Source organism: Notamacropus eugenii, chromosome 3 (genome assembly GCF_028372415.1).
Source record: "Notamacropus eugenii isolate mMacEug1 chromosome 3, mMacEug1.pri_v2, whole genome shotgun sequence".
Classification (NCBI taxonomy): domain Eukaryota; kingdom Metazoa; phylum Chordata; class Mammalia; order Diprotodontia; family Macropodidae; genus Notamacropus; species Notamacropus eugenii.
The window spans coordinates 182335089-182357181 of NC_092874.1; the positions used below are offsets into that span (position 1 = coordinate 182335089).

Below are 22093 nucleotides of genomic sequence, written 5' to 3' on the forward strand. Positions count from 1 at the left end.
GTAGACAAGTGTCTACATCCAAAAAATAAATTATATAATCAATAAAATAATAGATTGGTAAGCGCTTATCAGGTTAGACTTTGCGTCTTCCTTTGGCGTGACAGACACAAGCTGTTGTCATGAATTAGAGCATAAATGAAAAAAACCAACACCTGCTCCAGACACTTGGTACACTTTGATGAGCTTCTGAAATCTCTGACCTGGGGGGGGTGTAGTCTTTAATATAGTCCAGTTAATCCAATATAATAATAATATAATCCAATATAAGCTCTTTTCTATATGTTATCAAGGAATTTATCTAAAACTACCTCGAAACTTTTTAAATTGTCAGTCTAACAATTGTTGAATAACTACTTCTATGAATGTGTATGTATTACTCACTGAGTAATTTGTGTGTTCTGTACATTTATCCATATCTCCACTTCAGGGTTACCAGGTGGGCTCAAGCATTATGTCTTCCCCAGTGTTTTGCTCTCTAAAGGATTCTCATATTATTCATGCAACATGCTTCTCAAACATTGAAATATATATATGTATGTTCTCTCTCTCTCTGTCTCTCTCTGTCTCTGTCTCTGTCTTTCTGTCTCTGTCTCTGACTCTCTGTGTCTGTCTCTCTCTGTCTCTCTGTCTCTCTCTCTCTCTCTCTGTCTGTCTGTCTGTCTCTCTCTCTCTTTCTCACCCTAGCCTAACACAACTAATGAGAATAGAGATGACAATCATCCCTTAAAGTCAGGATTATGCAAATTAAATTAACAATATTTTATAAAGCTTATAGAGGTTACTGCCTCCTTATTACTTTAAAAGGACATGCCCCAACCCAAGCAAATAGTGAAAAAGGGGGGGGGGGGGGGAAGATGAGTCCTCCACTTGTGTGGGGTTCCTAAATAACCTTAAGAACTCATGATTTGTTGGAATTATCCCCTAAAAAAGCCAAATGAGCTTCTTACATCTAAACAAGTGGAATCCAAATAGAATATTCCTGATTCTGTACCCCGGTATGTGTTTTGAAATCAGTTCAGGCCTAGGAATCCTTGTCTCCAATTAGAAAGGAATGGGTTCCCTGTTGTCACATTCTGTCTTGTTAAACCCCAACCCCAGTGTTCTAGGAGTGATTTGACTTAGAACTTAGATTATGATTCACCTCTAGGTTTTCCCTGAAATAGAGAGTAAAACGTACTCAGTGTTGAACATGAGTCAGGTATTAGACAGGTAATTTATTCTTACACATAAAAGAAATGCTAACCATAAAAAGAATCACGGTGTGCATTAATGGAACACCTTAAACAGGATTCAGTAGGTTAACTTATAATTACTGTTAATACCTGCTGCAAATCTAATATGTAAACCTAATCAAAATATAAAGCAGTTTATAGAACTGTTAATTTTATATTTCATATCATCTCTGTTCTTTCCAAACATCTCCAGGTACATCTCTGCTAGAATAACTAGCAGTTTTTTGTCACTAACTGTCCTCTCTAAAAAACAAGAACTCTTACTCTGTTGCCATTTGATCCGAACTCAGTAGAACCTTTACACCACTCACAGTCACAAGGTTTTCTCTAAGCCTGGACACATACACCTCAAGACAGGTACTTATTCATCTAGCATCATGAAAGAAAAGAAAAAAAAAAAATGCAAAAGAGATAATCTAAATCCAAACTCAGCCTTGGCTAGGTAGGACATGTGCTTTAGCTGTTATATATTCTCCCTTACTTGGGAAGTACCTAAAAATTAGTCATACCTGGCAAGGATGACAGGTTGAGGGAGCAGTCGTTGTCTTTTACCCTGAGTCTTCAGCTCTTCCAACTTCTTAGCCAATAAAGGCATCATCAGAGTACAAGTCTTTTAGCCTGAGTCACACATGACCAGTAACAGGACTCAGAGAACAGACAGAATGAGAATGTCACACCCTGGGACAGTCCCTATGGGCCAGTTCAACCTTGCTACATTTATAGTTACCATACATAGAACCCTTCACACTTTTCAGTCAAACTGGCCTACTAGGTGTACCTCAAACAGGACATACCATATCCTGCCCTTTCACAGGTAGACCCACATGCCAGTAATGCATTTCCTAATCTCCACTGACTCTTAAAACCTCAATTTTCCTTCAAAGTCCTATTCAGGTATTATCTCCTATGGGAATCTTTTTTTAATAACTCTATTTTCTTCTTCCTTAAATTATTATGTGTTTACTCATGCCTTTGTTTCCTACCCCCAGAGTTTGGAATTGTACTTGTATGTAGAAAATATTTAGTCAATGCTTATCATATTGAATTGGATACCAAGGGAGTTCATGTGGGGGGTGGCCACTGGAGGCAAAGAAGTATACCATCTGTTAGCTTCCTGTTTCAGTTCAATTTTCTTGTTGAATGGGTTCTAAACTCATTCATTTCTTCCTTCAGAAAGAGTATGAACAATGTTCATAACCTAGTTGTGGCTAACTCCTTGGCTAACTAAGTCTTACCTTTCCCGCATACCCATTTTTAAAAAATCACAAAAAAGGTAACTCATAATGAGACTATGATTTTATGTTGCAGACAATCTAAAAATCTTGCATAGATGTTGTGAATTTAGAATTTCTTCCCTCCACTCAAAGTATAGTATATCAGATGTCATTGAGCAATATATATATATACATATATATATGCAGAAAATATATATCTATATAAATAGATAATCCCTTAAATTGTTGTTCAGTCATTTTTCAGTCACCTCCAACCCTTGGTGACCCCATTTGGGGTTTTCTTGGAAAAGATATTGGAGTGTAGTGTCTAAGAACAGATTTCAGCTCATGAAAGTGAGCCTTCCTGTCTTGAGACCCAGTCCTCTAGCCCCTGGACCACTTAGGTACCAATTGTAAGAGATGGAAAAGGTAAACATATACGTGGTATTGTGAGCAAAGCCTAGGTAAGGCCTATCTAATTATTACAGTTCAAGATTGGAATGCAGTACAACTCTCTAGCACTTTAAAATGAAATAGAATCTTAAATTAAAAGGATATATTTCTACTTCCGTGTTTACCTTGGCACGGAAAAGGATAGATTAGAAAGGCACTGCAGTAGGCAGGGGAAATTCAACTAAACTTCTAGAACAACAACAAAAAACCCAAAATAAAAGTTTTTGAGTGGATAGAAATGCACTGAATACCTTGAACTTGAGGTAGCTAAACTGGGAACATATGACATGGAATTATTTAAGATAAGAAAATACCTTTTGTCCACTTAAAATCTTTTTCTATCTACTAAGACTCATGAACTTATAGAATCTCTGTTATAAGGCCCTTTAGACTGTTATCTAGTCCAATTTGTATCTAAAGCATGGATTTGCTTTATTTTGTCTACTAGTAAGTGGTTATCCACCTACTTCCTAGAGGGAAGATTCATTATCTTCTGTGGAAGCACATTTAAAATTATGTTGTTATTTTCTCCAACTTTTGATATCTAATCAGTTACAAATTTTTGTTAATCTTCTTTAACAATGTCTCTAATGTCCCTCTGTCTCTGAAGGTACAGTCTTTGTTCCTAAGATAATATTGTAGTAGTCTCGAAGATATTCCTGCAGTCAATTTCTCCCCCTACGTTTTATATCTTCTGGGCACAATAATCTTTTTAAAATATGTATTTCATTATGTTATTCTTCTCAAAAATCTTAAACGCTTCCTCACTGCTAGAGGAAAATATAAATTCCCTTTATAAATGCATTGTGATACAGTAGAAAGTGTATGAAATTTAGTCAAGGAACCTAGGTTCAAATCTCATTTGTATAACCTTAGGCAAATCATTTAACTTCTCTGGGCCTCAGTTTCCTCTTCTATAAAAGAGGACTAAAATACTCTTTAAAATCCATTCTAGCTCTCCATCTATGCTTCCATAATCTTTTTTTTTCATAGCAGGCATTTTATTTTGGTAAAACAGGGTCATGTTCTTTGAAGCTACTTTATTCCTTAGGTGGCTATCTTTCTCTTATTTTTATGGTGTGTATTTTTCTTAATTAACTTATTTGTTTTTAGTTTTCAACATTTACTTCTACAAGATTTTGAGTTCCAAATTTTCTCCCCATCTCTCCCCTCTGTCTACCCCAAGACACCATGCATTCAGATTATCCTTTCCCCCAATCTGCCCACCCTTCTATTACACCTCTCCCTTCCCTCATCCTCCTTCCCTCTATTTTCTTGTATGGCAAGATAGATTTCTATACTCCATTGTCTGTATGTCTTATTTCCCAGTTGCATGTAAAAACAACTTTTAACATTCATTTTTAAAACTTTGAGTTCCAACTTCCTTCCTCCCCACCCATCCCTGCTGAGAAGGCAAGCAATTTGATATAGGTTATACATGTGCAGTCATGCAAAATACTTCCTTCACAGTCGTGATGTGAAAGACTAACTGTATTTCTCTTCATCCTATCCTGTCCCCCTATTTATTCTATTCTCTCTTTTGACCCTGTCCCTCCTCAGAAGTGTTTATGACTAATTACTCCCTCCTCTCATTTGCCCTCCCTTCCATTATCCTCCATCCCCTACTTTTGCCTTTCCCCCCTACTTTCCTGTAGTGTAGGATAGATTTTCATACCAAATTGAGTGTGCATGTTATTCTCTCCTTAAACCAAATCTGATGAATAAGATTTACTCTTTCCCTCTCACCTCCCCCCTCTTCCTTTCCAGTGAAAAAGTTTTTTCTTGCTTCTTTTATATGAGAGATAATGTACCCTATTCTATTTCTCCATTTCTCCTCCCAATATATTCCTCTCTCAACCCTTAATTTTATTTTTTTAGATATCATCCCTTTATATTCATTTCACCCTGTGCCCTCTGTGTATATGTATATAATCCCTCCAACTACCTTAATACTGAGAAAAATCTCAAGAGTTACAAATATTATCTTTGCATGAGGAATGTAAATGGTTCAACTTTAGTAAGTCCTTTATGATTTCTCTTTCTTGTTTACCTTTTCATACTTCTTTTAATTCTCTTATACGAAAGTCAGATTTTCTAGTCAACTCAGGTCTTTTCATCAAGAATATTTGAAAGTCCTCTATTTCATTGAAGTTCCATTTTTTTCCCCTGAACTATGATACTCAGTTTTGCTGGGTAGGTGATTCTTGGTTTTAATCCTAGCTCCTTTGACCTCTGGAATATCATATTCCAAGTCTTCAAATTCCTTCATGTAGAAGCTGCTAGATCTTTCATTATTCTATATGTGGTTCCACAATACTAACACAATACTCAAATTGTTTCATTCTGACTGCTTGCAATATATTCTCCTTGACTGGGAGCTCTGAAATTTGGCTACAGTATTCCTAAGAATTTTCCTTTTGGGTTCTCTTTCAGGAGGTGATCGGTGGACTCTTTTAATATCTATTTTACTCTCTGGTTCTAGAATATCAGGGCAGTTTTCCTTGATAATTTCTTGAAAGATCATGTCTAGGCTCTTTTTTGAATCATGGCTTTCAGGTAGTTTAATAATTTTTAAATTATCTCTCCTAGATCAATTTTCCAGGTCAGTTGATTTTTGCCATGAGATATTTCACATTGTCTGCTATTTTTTCATCCCTTTGGTTTTGTTTTATAATTTTTTGATTTTTCATAAAGTTATTAGCTTCCATCTGCTCTATCATAACCTTTAAAGAATTATTTTCTTCAGTGAGATTTGGACCTCCTTTTCCATCTGGCCGATTCTCCTTTTTGAAGGCATTCTTCTCTTCATTGGCTTTTTGGATCTCTTTTGCCATTTAGGTTAATCTATTTTTTTAAGGTATTATTTTCTTCAGCTTTTTTTGGATCCCCTTTAGCAAACAGTTGACTCGTTTTTCATGATTCTCTTGCATCACTCTCATTTCTCTTTCCAATTTTTCCTCTACTTCCCTTAATTTTCAAAATCCTTTTTGAGTTCTTCCATGGCCTGAGACCAATTCATATTTTTCTTTGAGGCTTTGGATATGGGAGATTTGACTTTGTTATCTTCTTCTGTTTGCATATTTTTTGTCTTCCTTCTCACCAAAGTAAGATTCTAAAGTCTGACTCTTTTCTTGGTTTTTGCTCATTTTTACAGCCATTTACTTGACTTTTGAGCTCTTTGTCAAGGTAGTTCTCTGCTTCCAGTTAGGAGTGGGGGGTGGGGCGTGGGGGAGGAATTGGTGTACAGTCAGCCAATCAATCCCCCCACAATCTGTGGGCCTAAAGCTTCAGAAACAGCTACTTCCACTGCCCCTGTTGCTGCTTACAGGGTCTCCTCCATCCCCTCTGCCATTCTAGGCCTGGCACCCGACCACTCCACAGGTCCAATAGGTTTTTTTCACTGACCTTCCAATTTGTTCTTGGCCTTTTGGGGTTGGGAAGTCTGGATACCATCTTAGGTGCCTGAGATTCAGTTTCCCTAGACTGTGCTCCTGCTTCCAGCACAGATAGACACTTCATGTTGACCTTCCATGCTATTTTTGGCTGGAGATTTGCATCACTCCATCATTCTGTGGGTTCTGCAGCTCCAGAATTTGTTTAGAGTCATTTTTACAGTTATTTGGCTGGGCTTGGGGGAAGAGCTCTAGCAAGTCTCTGCTTCTACTCTGCCATCTTGGCTCTACTCCACCCCACTACACCCCCCCATGCTTTTGTAACCCTTAAGTTGGAATAATCTAACTCCAGTTTACCTTACTAACTTTATTTTCTAATATTCCTTAATATCAGTCTTCCACTCTAAGCCACTCAGCCCACCTGAAGAAACCAACCATGCTCATGGACAGACTGGAATTCAGGAGACATGGATTCTCATTCCAACTCTGTCACTTACTAGTTGTATGATTGGCCTGGGAATTCAGAAAGGGTGGGGAGGAGGAATTGAGGAAGATATTCAGAAATAAACTAAATTGAAGCAAGAAAAGCAGAATAGCAAAGTTTCAGATGAGATAACAGGGAGGGATCAGGATAGATATTTGCAAGAGTGCAAAACACTAAAACTCACTTAAGGAAATGATTTGGGATTGTGGTCATAGTTAAAAAGACACTGTCCTCAACTTCTTTAGAAAGGAAATTTGGGGCATGCAGACAACTTCCCACTTGCCTGCTGGAACTTGGGGATCTGATATTAAGCTTAATACATAGTAAATGTTCTTGTACTTGAAATATTACAACATAAAAGTTATTTTTTTTAATGAATTGAGAATAAAAGTATAATGCAAAATTCATGATCTGTATCTGACATTTCTTTAAAATTGACCCAATTTTTTCCAATATTATTTTGCTCACATATAGTTTCCTTGAGGAGATGAGATACAGAGTGAAGGTAGAGAAGTTAACTCTACAGAGCAGAAAAGGCATCTCCACTTTTAACCAATGAAGGATCATGAGAAAATGAAGTCAAATACTTAATAAGGTGGAAATGAGTGTAACAAAGAGCAGATAGGCTCATGTTTTCTGTGAAAATCTGTTCTGAGGAAGATTAGATAACTAGAATGAGAATTTAGGAAAGAAGTAAAGAAGTCTTAGCTTCTGTATTCTGTATAAGTTCATAGTGAGTATTTCAATAAGGAAGGAAACAATGAAATTGTCTTGTAGTGGCTAAAAGCAAAAAAATGGGAGAGATTACCACAGGATCTAGAATGTCTTCTGTCTATTCACCTATTCACTCTATTTTAAAAATATAATATTTTTGAATATATGATAATATGTTAGGGCACACATCTAGGGTTGGAGGTCTGGGTTCCTGGAGACATTGAAAAATAGAGATAGCTAAGATATCAGTGGTACTGATGGAGTATAGGTTCTGGGAACCCCCTTTGAACTCTCCTTGAATCTTAACACTTGATCTGGCTTTTCATGCTTAAATCTGTTACTTTTAACCTAGCCCAACCTTCCATTGTCTGTTACTTCAAAATTGCCTACTGCTACTTGCCACCCTTGATCCCATCAAAATATCTATGCCTAAATCTGCTACCCTTAAACTAACCTAGCCCTCCATTGTCTGTTATCTCCAGGTAGCCTTCAGCTCTTCCCACACTTAATCCCATTCTCTTGGTTCCTGGAGTCTAACCTCTAATCACCTCAGTTCCACATCAAGATCCTCTTTAGACTCCTCCTCAAGACCCTCCCTAAACTTCTCCTCTAGTTACCCCAGACTGCTTAGCCACCCTTAGATCCCTACAAGTCTTTCTGTATATAAGATCCATCTTGCCTCCGTGAAGGGGCTCTGATTCAGCCTAGCTCAGATTCAATCTGACCTACTTGTCAATATAAGCATCACCAATGCCCAGATTCCTAAATATTCTAGCCAATGGTGAGATTTCTTAAGAGTCTACCCAATATGGTAAATCTTTAATGAACTCTGTTTTCCTTGGGATGAGAGAAGGCTAAGGTCAAATTCATTTGTGCAGGACCTAGTGTGTTGCTATTTCGGGGTCCCAGTACCCTTAAACCTCAGTACTGTAGCTGAGAAGTTTTCTTTCAGGCTGGAAAGCAATTCCTTATGGTAAACATAAGAAGTGTCTCATGATATGAAATGAGATGTGTATGAAATGAAGACTGAAGCCTGAGTAAAATATATTGATAGATTGTATGTTATTGTCATGGCAAAGGACAAGAAAATTAGAATTGGAATATGGGACTGTAGCAGTGAATTTCAGGATAGAGTGAATCATTAGACTAATGAATCCAAGGGGTCATTGGACAAATCACTTAAATTTGTTTGCCTCAGTTTGCTCATCTGTAAAATGAAATGGAAAAAGAAATGTCAAACCATTCGGTTTTCTTTGCCAAAAAAAACTACAAATGGTGTTGTGAGGAGCTGGGCACAACTGAAAAACAACTGAACAACAAAGGATGTGTATGTATCTATATATTTGTTGTTTATTATTACAGAAAAGTATTTACATACTTTATGATATTTTATTTTGTGTTTGCTATAACATATTCAAGAGTAAAAACTGTAGTCTATGTTATATTGTCTCTTAATTTCTATTTTGTTTTTTCTTGTTCATATCTGTTTTTGTTTCCTTTTGAGTTAGAATTTCCCATGTTTGAGTTTTAAATAAAAGGCAAATTTATTTTGGAAAAGCTTAAGGAAAACTATTCAAATGGTTATGACCTAGGCAAGAGTAAAAACAAATTACATTTAACTAACTTAAGGTCAATTTAAGTAACCTAAAAAATGGTTGAACTGTAAAAGTCAGACTTTCCACTTGTCTAACCTGTATTAAATAAGGTTTTAAGAAGAAATTTTCAAAGCAAATCTGCTCTGAAACCATAGCAAAAGAAAGACATTTAGATAGAAAGACAGGCAGGCAGACAGATGGATAGATAGATAGATAGATAGATAGATAGATAGATAGATAGATAGATAGATGGATGGATGGATGGATGGATGGATGGATGGATGGATGGATGGATGGATGGATGGATGGATGGATGGATGGATGGATGGATATATTTATATAATATATAAAATATAATATATTACAATAATATATATTTATATAATACATAAGATATTATACTTATACATGTGTATACATACATATATATACACACTCACACATACAAGATTGGAAAAAGAATGAAGCAAAACAAAGGAAGACATCCTGCATACTGACTAGATCTTCTATGGAAGATTTATGGAAGAACATGGCTATAAAAGCAAAGAATGAGAAACCATGGAAAATTGTGATCTTTTCCATTGGAAGGAGTACAAAATCATCACAATTATAACTCCACTGAAATTTTTAAATATTATAGGTGTTTTTAATTCATTACATCACTTAATTTTCACAACAGCCCTTTGAGGTGGTTCTACAGCTATTATCATCCCCATTTTGTAAGAGGAAACTGAATATGGGAGATTGATTAAGTGTTGTTCAGTCATTTCAGTCATGTCTGATTCTTCATAACTCTAGAGTTTTCTTTTTTTAAATGTTTATTTATTTATTTTTAGTTTTCAACATTCATTTTCACAAAATTTTGAGTTCCAAATTTTCCCTTCATCTCTCCCCTCCCCCACCCCAAAATGCCAAACATTCTAATTATCCTTTCCTCCAATCTGTCCTCCCTTCTAACACCCCTCCCTTCCCTTTTCCCCATCTTCTTTCTTGTCTTGTAGGGCAAGATAAATATCTATACCCCATTACCTGTATTCCTTATTTCCCAGTTGTATACAAAAACAATTCTCGACATTTGTTTCTAAAACTTTGAGTTCCATCTCCTCTTCCTTCCTCCCTCCCCACCCATCCCTACTGAGAACACAAGCAATTCAATATAGGTTATATATATGTAGTTTTGCAAAAAACTTCCATAATAGTCATTTTATGCAAGACTAACTATATTTCCCCTGCATCCTGCCCTGCCCCTTATTTACTCTATTCTCTCTGACCTTGTCTCTCCCCAAAAGTATTTACTTCTAATTGCTCCCTCCTCCCATTCGCCCTCCCTTCCATCATCCCCTCCCTGCCCAATTATCCCTTTCTCCCCTACATTCCTGTAGTGTAAGATAGATTTTCCTACCAAATTGAGTTAGCATGTTATTCCTTCCTTAAACCAAATGTGATGAGAGCAAACTTCATTTTTTCCCTCTCACCTCCCTTCTTTTCCCCTCCATTGAAAAAGCTTTTTCTTGCCTCTTTTATGAGGGATAATTTGCCCCATTTCATTTCTCCCTTTCTCCTCCCAATCTACTACTCTCCCACCCCTTAATTTTATTGTTTTTAGATATCATCCCTTCCTATTCAGCTTACCCTGTACTCTCTGTCTATGTGTATGTGTATGTGTGTGTGTGTGTATAATCCCTCCAACTACTCAAATAGTGAGAAAAGTTTCAAGAGTTACAAATATTTTCTTTCCATGTAGGAATGTAAACAGTTCAATTTTAGAAAGTCCTTTATGATTTCTCTTTCCTGTTTACCTTTCCATGCGTCTCTTGATTCTTGTGTTGGAAAGTTAAATTTTCTATTGAACTCTAGTCTTTTTATCAAGAATGCTTGAAAGTCCTCTATTTCACTGAATGACTATTTTTTCCCCTGAAGTATCATACTAGTTCCTTTGACTTCTGGAATATCCTATTCCAAGTCCTTTGATCCCTTAACGTAGAAGCTGCTAGATCTTGTGTTACCCTGATTGTATTTCCACAATACTCGAATTGTTTCTTTCTAGCTGCTTGCAATATTTTCTCCTTGACCTGGGAACTCTGGAATTTGGCTACAATATTCCTAGGAGTTTCTCTTTTTGGATCTCTTTCTGGAGGTGATCTGTGGATTCTTTCAATATTTATTTTGCCCTCTGGCTCTAGAATATCAGGGCAATTTTCCTTGATAATTTCATGAAAGATGATGTTTAGGCTCTTTTTTTTGATCATGGCTTTCAGGTAGTCTCATAATTTTTAAATTGTCTCTCCTTGATCTGTTTCCCAGGTCAGTTGTTTTTCCAATGAGATATTTCACATTACCTTCCATTTTTTCATTCTTTTGGTTTTGTTTTGTAATTTCTTGATTTCTTATACAATCATTAGCTTCCATCTGCTCCATTCTAATTTCTAAAGAATTATTTTCTTCAGTGAGCTTTTGAACCTTCTTTTCCATTTGGCTAATTCTGCTTTACACAGCATTCTTCTCCTCATTGGCTTTTTGGACCTCTTTTTCCAGTTGATTTAGCCTATTTTTAAAGGTGTTATCTTCTTCAGCATTTTTTTGACAAGCTGACAAGTTGTCAACTGACTTTTCAAGATTTTCTTGCATCGCTGTCATTTCTCTTTCCAATTTTTCCTCCACCTCTCCTACTTGATTTTCAAAATCCTTTTTGAGCTGTTCCATGACCTGAGACCATTGCATATTTATTTTGGAAGCCTCTGATATGGTTAAGCATTGTTCTTCCTCATCTGAAAGGACAGAAGGAAATGCCTGTCCACCAAGAAAGTAACCTTCTATAGTCATTTTTTCCCTCTTTTTTGGGCATTTTCCCAACCAGTTACTTGACTTTTGAGATTTTTATCAAGAGGGGACCTGTAAATTCTTAGTTTCTCCAAGGTGCCTCAATCAAGGGAAAGGAGTTTACTCCTCTCCTGGCCTTCGCTCTGATCTTGGAGCTACCAAAGCTTTTCTGCCTAGGATCTGCAAGTAGAATTCCCTTTTCCAAAGCGTCCACCAGCTCCACCATGTGAGCCTTCCTGAACCCCATCTTGCCACTCAGGACTGAGATGCAGATCAGAGGCTCAATTCCCTCAGGGGCTTTAGACTGAGGGCTCTAACAGTGGATGCTACTGCTATTGCTGCTATTGCTGCTGCCTGGGGCCAGGGTTAGGAGAGGACCTTGCTCCCTTCTCACCCAGGAGAAAAAGCTTTTTCACTGACTTTTGAAGTGTCTTTGGCATTTGTGGGTAGAGGGATCTGAGAACCACCACTGCTGTTGAGGATTTTACCCCAGAAGCCTGTTCTGATCCTGTCCCTGTTGCACTGCGTGGCCATGGCTGGACTGGGCTCTGTGGGCTGTGCTCTGCTCCACTCCACATTCCATGCTGTAGATCTTTCCTGTTGGCTTGCCAGACTACCTTGGGCTGGACATCTCTTTCACTCTGTCATTTTGTGATTTCTGATACTCTAGAATTTGTTTAGAGTTATTTTTTACAGGTATTTTATGGGCTGTGTGGGAAGAGCTAGAGTATCTGCATCTTTCTACTCTGCCATCTTGGCTCTGTCCCCCTATTTAGAGTTTTCTTGCCATAGAACTGGAATGGTTCACCATTTTATTCTCCAGCTCATTTTGCAGTTGAGGAACTGAAGCAAACAGGGTTAAGTGACTTGCCTGGGGTCACAGAGTTAGTATGTTTCTAAGGCCAGATTTGAACTCAAGTGTTTCTGACTCCAAGCCTGGCACTCTATCCACTGTGCCACCTACAACAATAGAAATTCAGAGACCTAAAGTAATCAGAGTATGCTTGTTAGACAAGGTAAGATGGGATCTAAAGCTTAAAGAATGCATAGTTAATGGAGAGAAAGCAAGTCATTCTATTCCATAGGACTACATAAACAAAGACTGAGAATGAGCATGATTTATGTGAGGAAGTGAGGACATTGGCCTTAGGGATGTAATGATGAGTGGCAGAATGAATTAAAAGGCAAAGTGCCTGAAGGACAGTTGAGATTATTGCAGTTTTCTTAGGTATGTGATAAAGGTCTCCACTAGGCTGACTGCTGTGGGAATGAAGAAGGATAAAACCTAGGGATATTTTGAAATAAGAAACAATAATACTTGGTGACTTTGAATAAGGGAGACAGAAGGTAAGGAAAGACAGGATAAATTATAAAATTTCTAGAATGGAAGATTAGAATTGTTTGGCTGTACAAATAGATCCCTTGTGTAGGCAGGTTGGTATAATGTTTACTTCATTTCTCAAAATAAATGTAAATATTTTCAGAATACTTCCATGATAACAGATCTGAACAATTACCTGAAAATCAAATGTATTTCTGTGCATGAACTTGAAAAGCACTGGACAAAATTTAGTGCAGCTATTTATTTTCTTGACTTAATGTTGATATGAAAATCTCTTTTTTTGTCATTTTGCAATTTCATGCAATTTAAGTGAATGATATTAAGTTAAGATTAGGATCATAGTAGCACAGATTTAGTCAAAAGCCTGTGTCTAGTCAGAAGCCCTCATTTTATAGATAAGAAAATTTAAGAGCAGAGAGTTGAAATAACTTTGCCCCAGATCTCACAGCGGTAGTGTAGGGATTTCAACCTAGGTCCTGTGAATCCATATTCAGTATTCTTTCTAATATGTATACTTTCATAACTTTCATTGCTTCTAATGTTGTTACTCTATGTGTTAATAATTTTAAGTTTATTATATATATGTGTGTATATATATATATATACACACATATATATAAGCTTTCTCCCTGTAGAAATACTAAAGAAAATAGCATTTATTTTTCATTTTACTTTGGTGACAAAGATTTTACCACGTGTATAAAATCAGTCATGCAGAGTCATTCTGAAGTGACCCCATGTTTTAACCTTGCTTGATTTTGGCTTGTGCTGCCAACTTGCAGGGCAAAGAATGTGCTCTGTATCTCCTTAGCGCTAATATTTTCCAATAATGGTTGAGGCTTGGGGTGCTTTGGACCCCAACATACCAACACCCAGGTCCTGCCCGAATGAATTTGACTCAAGCCTTCTTTTAGCCAAAGAAAAGCAAAGTTTACTTAAGATTTGCTACATTGGGTTGACTCTTAAGAAGCCTCACCATTTGTGCCACTTATATTGACAAGAAGGCTAGATAGAATCTGAGCTAGATTGAATGGAGACAAGAAGAAACATATATAGAAAAACTATGGGAGAGATCTAGGGGTGGTCTAGTCATCTGGGGAGATGGGAGGAGGGGTTGAGAGGGTTTTGAGGAGGAGTCTAAGGAGGATCTTGATGGGACTGGGGTGACTAGAGGTCAGAACTAAGAGTATGGAATTCTGATGGGATCAAGGGTAGAGAGCAGCCAAACACATTTGGACAAAGCAATATTGAAAGGCTTATAGCTGCAGGTGAATGCCAAATCAAGTGGGAAGGAGAATTCAAGGAGGCTCCCAGAGCCTATGTTCCATCATGATGAATATATAGTAACAGCTGTCATGCTCACTAACCCTATCACCTTATTTGAAAAGGAGGCACTAGTCCAACCTCCTCATGATTACATGATCCAATCAAAATAACTTTGCCCATTTATGGAAGATGCTTACTCCAGTCTACAAAAAAGTAATTCTCCCAATTGAATGGGTCCACCCAGACAGCCTGCTTTGGCGTGTTAATAAACTACCTTTTACCTTTCTCTTCCTGAGTTTTGCCTCTTTAATTGCAGTGAAGGCCAGAACACAGAATTTTCCTTTTAACAAATATGTAAATTTATCGTTGGGTAAGCAAAATCATATCTTTCCACTATTGTCATTTACTATTGTGCCTTTTGAATGATTAATTCTATAGCACACTCATTTGTTAGTAGAAAACTGGTCTCCTTCTAGTGGTCTGATAAGTCACATTGAAAAGAAAACTTGGCGATACTGGCTGGAGCACCAAGGATATCAAATTGTGTTTTGTGAATTTTTAATGTCATTATATTGTAGCTTCAACATTCACTATTTGTATAAGTAAAATTTTGTACAGATTTCCATAAGAGTTATTTTTAAAGGAATCAACACCTGCTTCTTGTTTCCTTAAACACTTTTCAAAGCACTTCTCTGAAATATAGAAGATGTCAATTGCATTATTAGTAATATTTTGTTTTAATTTCAGTTGACTTTCAGCTATTAAAAATCTGTCTGTGAGAGAGACTATGGAGAAATGGATGTTTGATTCAGGAGAATATACAGCATTCAGGAGAAAAGCTTTTTTGTTGTTAAAAATGCAGTGTGAATCTTGGTGGGATTTACTTTGTTAATGTTAAAGTCAGTTTAGTTAAGTTCATATTCTGGATAAGACTGTCAACCTGCTGTTCAGTTGCTGTGATTTTATCAAGGTTGTGAGGGTTGTGTATGTGTGTGTGTGTGTTTTTTTAAAGTGCAGACCTCTGATCAATGTGCACCCCCACCCATTTCCCTAAATACATCATGAAAAAAGGATGAGGTTTCCGCCTTAATTGCTTGTGCCTTTTATTCACGTTCCTCTCTCAGCCAGAATTGTGAAAAGAGTTTTACTAAAAGGCTACACAATAGAGCTTTTCATTAGGCCTCGGCAAGGCACACAAAAGAAGGCTTTTGGAAAGAGTGAATGCAGGAGTTTAATTTGCAGGTGGAGAGTAGATAAAAGGTGCTGACGCCTGTATTATTCTCTTACTTAGGTGACCCTTACCCTGTTCAGCTGATCCCAACTACCATGGCAGCTGCTGCCGGGGCAACCCCAGGCTTAGGCCCACTCCAACTGCAGGTAAGTCTGGAAACAATGTGGGAGAGGCAAAGGTTAAGTAAACATGGAAAACAGCTTTCTTGGCTATTATCACATTAGAGGAAAAAATGGGGTAGTGATTTTGTCTGACACATTAAAAAAAAATACCTGTATCTGTCATCAGAGGTTTAACCCTAATACTAGCTACCAAAAGTTGCATTGTTGTTAGTTGTAGATGGCTTAATGCTATTTTTAACCTGAATTACTTATTAATTTCTGTCATTTTGATACAAGGTTTACATCCAGTAGAAGGTAAAGGTCTGAAGCACAAATGTTTTCGTATGTTGTGAGTGCCTCGTTTGGTGTATTGATAGGATCATTTTAGCCATCACTAGTTTTTTAAGGTAGAAAACAGGAATTGTAATAAAGTTTACCTGTGACCTAACCACTTGTTCTAGGACAAAACTGCACCTTAACTCTGGGCTAAATTCTCTAAGGTTTTCTTTCTTGTGTAGAATAGTTTGGGCCAAGATAGAGGTTACCTTCCTCTTACCTGTTTAGAAAGTTCATTTGATACGCCAGGCCTCCAAATAAATCTGTATATCTTCAGTGAGCAGCTGTCAGCTTTGAAGAATGACCTTGATAGCGATGTGAGGTACATAGGTACGTAGGTAGCAGAGAGGAATTTTTGGAAGAACATCATTTAAGCTTCAGGTCTATTCTTTTCTACCTTGTCAAAGCCCATGTGAGATAGCTAGGGTGAGAGGAGAAAAAAATCATTGAGCTCCCCATGGGACTCTGGGGGTTCTGGAGCAATTCCTTGTATTAACTGAAATAATCAGAAGTGGTTTACGTTTCAACTTCTTGATGCCAAGGTGAGGTTAAGGGAGTGGATGCTAGGAGGATAAATTCTGACTGGACAATTCAGATCTGATCCTGTGATCAGGGAGAATATCAGTGTGTAAAACCACAAAAACAGCAGTTAAAAACAAAGGGAAACCCTGAGTCACAGGGGCTTGTGGTTTCATTTCAGTAGATTAGGGAAAATTCTCTTTTGGGTTGAGTACCAAGTAAAGTCAAGCTCTGCTGTGTTTAAGGAATCCTAAGCAAACTTATAACCTTCCACATCTCTCCCCTATGCCCTTATTCCAGTGTCTGGTATGTAGTCTTATCCATCATAGATCCCAAATATTGAGACCTGGCCCAAGTCCTGAGGCAGTAGCCTCTGGAAGCCAATTTATAAGCTTAATTTGCCATACAGAGTGAAATGCCCAGCTCTGGCTGTGCAATCAGTTGTCTTTCTACCTGACAATCTCTTTTCCCCTATACTTGGTGAGCCCACTGCCTTCAACGCTCACCTCAGCCAGAATAATAACTAGGAATTCTGGCACCAGTGGGTGGTTAATTCAGTTAATTATGTGCATGTATGTGATGGAGGAGTGGATAGGTCTTAATTGCCTGGAGAAAGATCTCAAGGAATCAATAGGCTGAAGAACTAGGAGCCAGGATATTTAAAGGGTTTGGGTTCAAGAAAAATACTGTTGGTCAAATATTGAACTTCCTGAGAAGAGGACAGCCAGTGAAAATGCATAGAATCAGAAGAGTTTGAGGAAAAACAAGGGACCCCATTTCATTGGATTGGAGTATGGGGAGGAGGAAGGTATAAAGAGACTGGAAACATAGGAGGGAGTTTGATTATGAAAGCCTTTGAATGCCAAATAGATCATATTTGATGTTGGAGGTCCTAGAGTTTATTGAAAGAGGGGGGTTAGGTGACTTGGTCAGACCTGTCCTTTAGGAACATTACATCATTTTGACCTCTTAGTGGAGGATGGTACATAAGTCCTCAAACCACAACAGAGTGGAATCATTACACCTTTCTTTCCTAGAGGAATCTTCTTTCCCAGGTAGATTTAGCACCTGTAGCAGAGCCCTACCCTAGTTAGAACTCTGTTCTCATCTGCTCCCTTGGTGCCCTTTATAACATCATGGGAGCTGGTTGGGAGAGAAAGGAGTCATCACTGTACCCAGTCAGAAGAGAGAGGAGAATTATAAAACAATTTCCAGCAATATGGGCTCCATACGTGGGCCCCATTTCCATCTACTAGACTAATCACTCTTGGAGTAAATGATGTACTCTCAAGTAGGTGTTCTCACTGGGCAGTCTAGAGGACCGAATGTGACGTCTATAGAATGCTTTACCCTTCCTTCAATAGTAGATTTTTAATAGATGCTTACTGTTTGTTGAAGACAAAAGTAGTTGATATCTGAGCAAATAAAGAGGTAATAACTAAATTGGAATGAAAACTTTCCAGTGATTCATATGTATTATAGCAAAGCATTAAACTGGAACATCATGCATGCATAAACAGATACAGCAGACCAGTGAACCACCGGCATTGGAGAATTGATACAATTGGAATTAATATTTATTAACAAATGTACAATGCGATATGCTTTAATAGAACATGCTATTCACTCTCAGGAAATATATATGGTTCATAACATACTAAATGATAGTATTTAACTCACAGAATTTCCATAAGACTTAAATTGTATAAAATTTGCTTATGTTAAAGCAGTATAGAAATATATCATTGTGATTGTCGTTATTCTGGTACCAAAGTTTTCCCTGACATACAGTCTGGGAAAAACATTTTTTAAAAAGATGCCATGAGATCATCAAGTAAGAACTAATTCTATAAAACAGGGAGGATTCCAGCAAAAAGGAACAATTTTATGATTTTTTTGAGGCTCAGATTTTCAGAGGACTTGGAGGTGGTTGGTTCAGAGGAGTATGTTTTTCTTTTAGAATTTTCTTCCATTTTCTGTCAAGTGAAATCCTTTTCCCCATTAATGACACTGCAGGCTAGTGAGCAAGTATGGAGAAGCAGTTGCCAAGATATGTGGCATAGGGAAAAGATCCCTGAGGTTTCACGGGGCCTCAGTTCTAGGGCCAGCTCTACCACTTGCCACCTTTGTAACATCAACTAAGTACTTTCCTTTCCTTTAAAATTTTAGTTCAGTTTTAAAACAATTTTTTATGATGCATTTTAACTTTCAGATCCTATATACATACTTGCCAAATAAAAATAAAATGATTAACTTTCTAGTCTTTTATATATATTTTATTTCATATTTCTTATATAGTATTACATATTTCTATTTGTGCTACATTTCTTACTGAACTAAGTCCCATAAAGGATGAGACCAGATCTTAAATGCCCCCCCACACACACAAACTATCGTGTGTGTGTGTGTGTGTGTGTGTGTATGTTTTTTTTTCCCCTTCATTCTAGCTTTGTTACATAATTAGTGTCAGAAATTACCATCTGGTTCAAATCATTTCTGAACAAGTATTGAGACGGATGGAAATGAAGGACAGACTATTGTGGGGTTTGTTCTTCAACAGCTTAGAATTCAGTGTAACAAGGTTGGAGAGGAGAGGAGGGGGCAGGACTATGCTAACCACAGGGGAATGAATACAGGCAAAGTAAGTTAGACCTGCTGGTCATGAGAAAGTTAAATGGCTACTTTCTAAGTATCAACATGGCCCTCAACTCTAGATGTACCCTGTTGTTGTGGCGTAGAAGGGACCTAGAAGCCTACCTGATCTCAGGCATAAGTAGGAGTTGGCATATTTCTGGTGAGGGGTTTATTGTATTCCTTGCACAACTGAGGTAGCTTGATGGCATTGTGGTCCTCATCATTGAACAGTGGTGTGTCTCAACCCTACTTACCGGTGTTGTGGTCTCTACTTGTGGGTCCAGAAGACTAGCTAGAAGGTAGGAAGTCATGTGTCCAGCATCACCAGCTAAGAGCAAAACTGGGTTGGTTTGCATCCTCAGGGGACCAGAAGCCTAGCTCATGGCCTTCCTTGCCAGCTGTGAGCAGGACAAATTTTGGTAAAGGGCCTATCTTGTGTCCCTTTGCTTTGCTAAATGCTCCCACGTGGGTAACTTTCCTACCTCCCTCCTGTTTTTTAGTTCCTTTTTACATTTTGTCTTTGCCCTTTAGAATATAAGCTCCTTGAGGACAGTAACTATCTTTCTTTTGCTTGTATGTGTATTTTGCTTAATAAATGCTTATTGATTTGACTTGATTCTCAGTAGTAACTAAAATTTGCATGAGCTTTTTTTGGCTGCTATTTTACACTACTGACTCATACTGAGTTTAATGAACAGTAAAACTCCACTTTTTTTTTTTCAAACAAAATTCTGCCTAGCCATACTTTAACACTACCCTCTAGATGCATAGAGTTGAGCTTTTGCACTCATGAGAATAAACTTTAAATTGATTTGTATTGACTTTCCTCTGTATTAAGTTTTCATTGCATTTCATCATCTGTCCAAATAGTCTAGCCTTTTGGATCCTATGTATATTATCCAACATGTTACATCCCACTCCCATGCCTCCACTACCACCCCCCTCCCTCCCTTCCCCCACATACAGACAGACAGACACACACCCTGACTTGTGTCACCTGCAAATACAATAAGCATGCCATTTATACCATTACCCAAGTGATTGATAAAAAATGTTAAATAGCACAGGGCCAAACACAGATCCCTGAAGATTTCTCCCTTCAGGTTGACACTGAACTATTAACAACTCTTCTTGAAATTTGGTTATTCAACAAATTTGGCATCTACCTAATCACTGTTATCTGTCCCAGGTTTCTGCACTTTATCCACAAGAATATTATAAAAGACTTTGTCAAATGATTTATTAAGATCTAGGTAACTATAACATTTATTTCCATTATACTTTGTCTTTGAAAATCTGCAGCTATGTCTGACCTTTTTTAGTGAGAAATAAATACTCTGAGCAGTTTGGGAGTTATCGGGGCTATACAAGTAGCCTAACATTGGCAATCTCTTGGAATGATTCTGGAGAATATCTACAGTCCTGATTAACTGCTCATAATAGTCAAGTAAAAACAGAAAGAGTAGTGAGAATATAGAGAAAAGAAGTAGGAAAGAAAGTCCAAAAATGAATTAGGAATGTAAAAAGAGATTAGAGTTGCCTTTCTTGAATGATCCTACTGAACGTCTCTGTCAAACATCAAAGGATTTGGGAGGAGTCTGTTTTTCTTTCCCTATAAGAAGGGGATAGAGGGAAGTTAGGGGAGTCTCCTGTGTTTCATTTCAAAAACAGACATAGATTGTCACTGTTAAGTTGCACAGGGAAATGCTTTTCCTAGAATGATGTTAAGACATGTTACACAAAAGGTCTTATGCATTTATTTTTGTAAACAATTAAGCCTGTGATGTTGCAGTCCTTTAAAAGCAAGGGATAGAAAAATGACTGATACATATTATGTAACAGAGAAGAAACCCAAAATCTAGGAAGACACTGAGAAACTATATCTATGCTCTTGTTTTGACTATGATTTTGTCTCCAAAGGGATGCATTTACTTTAATATTAGTAGTAACATATCCCTAAAACATTCTGATTTTAGTTAGAAAAATGTAATAACATGGGACATAACAGAATGAATAACTCAAAACTTCCATAGCAAACTTTTACGTAATAAAAACATTAGCAGCCTCTTTCACTCATAAGAAAAATCACCGAGTTTCAGAAATAGTTCTTACTTCAAAAGAACATAATTTCAAAGATCATTCTGAAAGGATTCCTCAGTTTCACCAGAATGCCAGGAATACCTCACCTTCATTCAGCCTGCTCCCCAGCCCTTTCCATTTACTAATCTCAGACATGCCTACTTAAAGACCCCTATGTCTGTTCATTCCTTTCTATCTTCAGCACTCTCCAAAGGAATGTAATATGCCTGTAATATTTCTTCACTGTTCTCTTTTGCATAGTACAAGGAAATCCACTTTTTTTTACACCCACTTTTTTTTTTACACTTTTCATCCTGATTAATAGAAGGTAAGCTCCCTGATGGCTTTTGTCTTAGCTTTCATATCCCCAGTACTAGGACAATGTCTGCACATCAGTTTGTAGCATCATAAATTTTGAGTTAGAAGGAATCTCGGTGGTCATGTAGCTCACTCCCTTTATTTTACACAAGGGGGATCTGAGAATGTCACTGTAGGAAGTAGTAGAAGCAGGATTCCAAATCAGGTCTTCTGCTTCCAAAACCAGTGAACTTTTCTGTTATATCATATGACCTAGTAAGTAATGTGCGTGTTCGTTCTTCATTGCCAAGAAGACCATGCCATCAGAGAAATGATGACATGACTTGCACTTGACTTTGCTTTGAGTGAGGGAGGGCAGTGCAG

At 37.5% G+C, this 22093-nt stretch overlaps 1 protein-coding gene across 14 annotated transcripts in view; it reads left to right on the forward strand.

Annotated features, from left to right (window-relative positions):
- SOX5 (SRY-box transcription factor 5) overlaps positions 1 to 22093 on the forward strand; it is a 1296482-nt gene that overhangs the window by 1146036 nt on the left and 128353 nt on the right. For all 14 annotated transcript variants that reach the window (XM_072653487.1, XM_072653486.1, XM_072653490.1 and 11 more), the window contains one exon: positions 15804 to 15889. In XM_072653487.1, coding sequence (XP_072509588.1) covers positions 15804 to 15889 — 86 coding nt within the window. The remainder of the gene's footprint in view (positions 1 to 15803; positions 15890 to 22093) is intronic.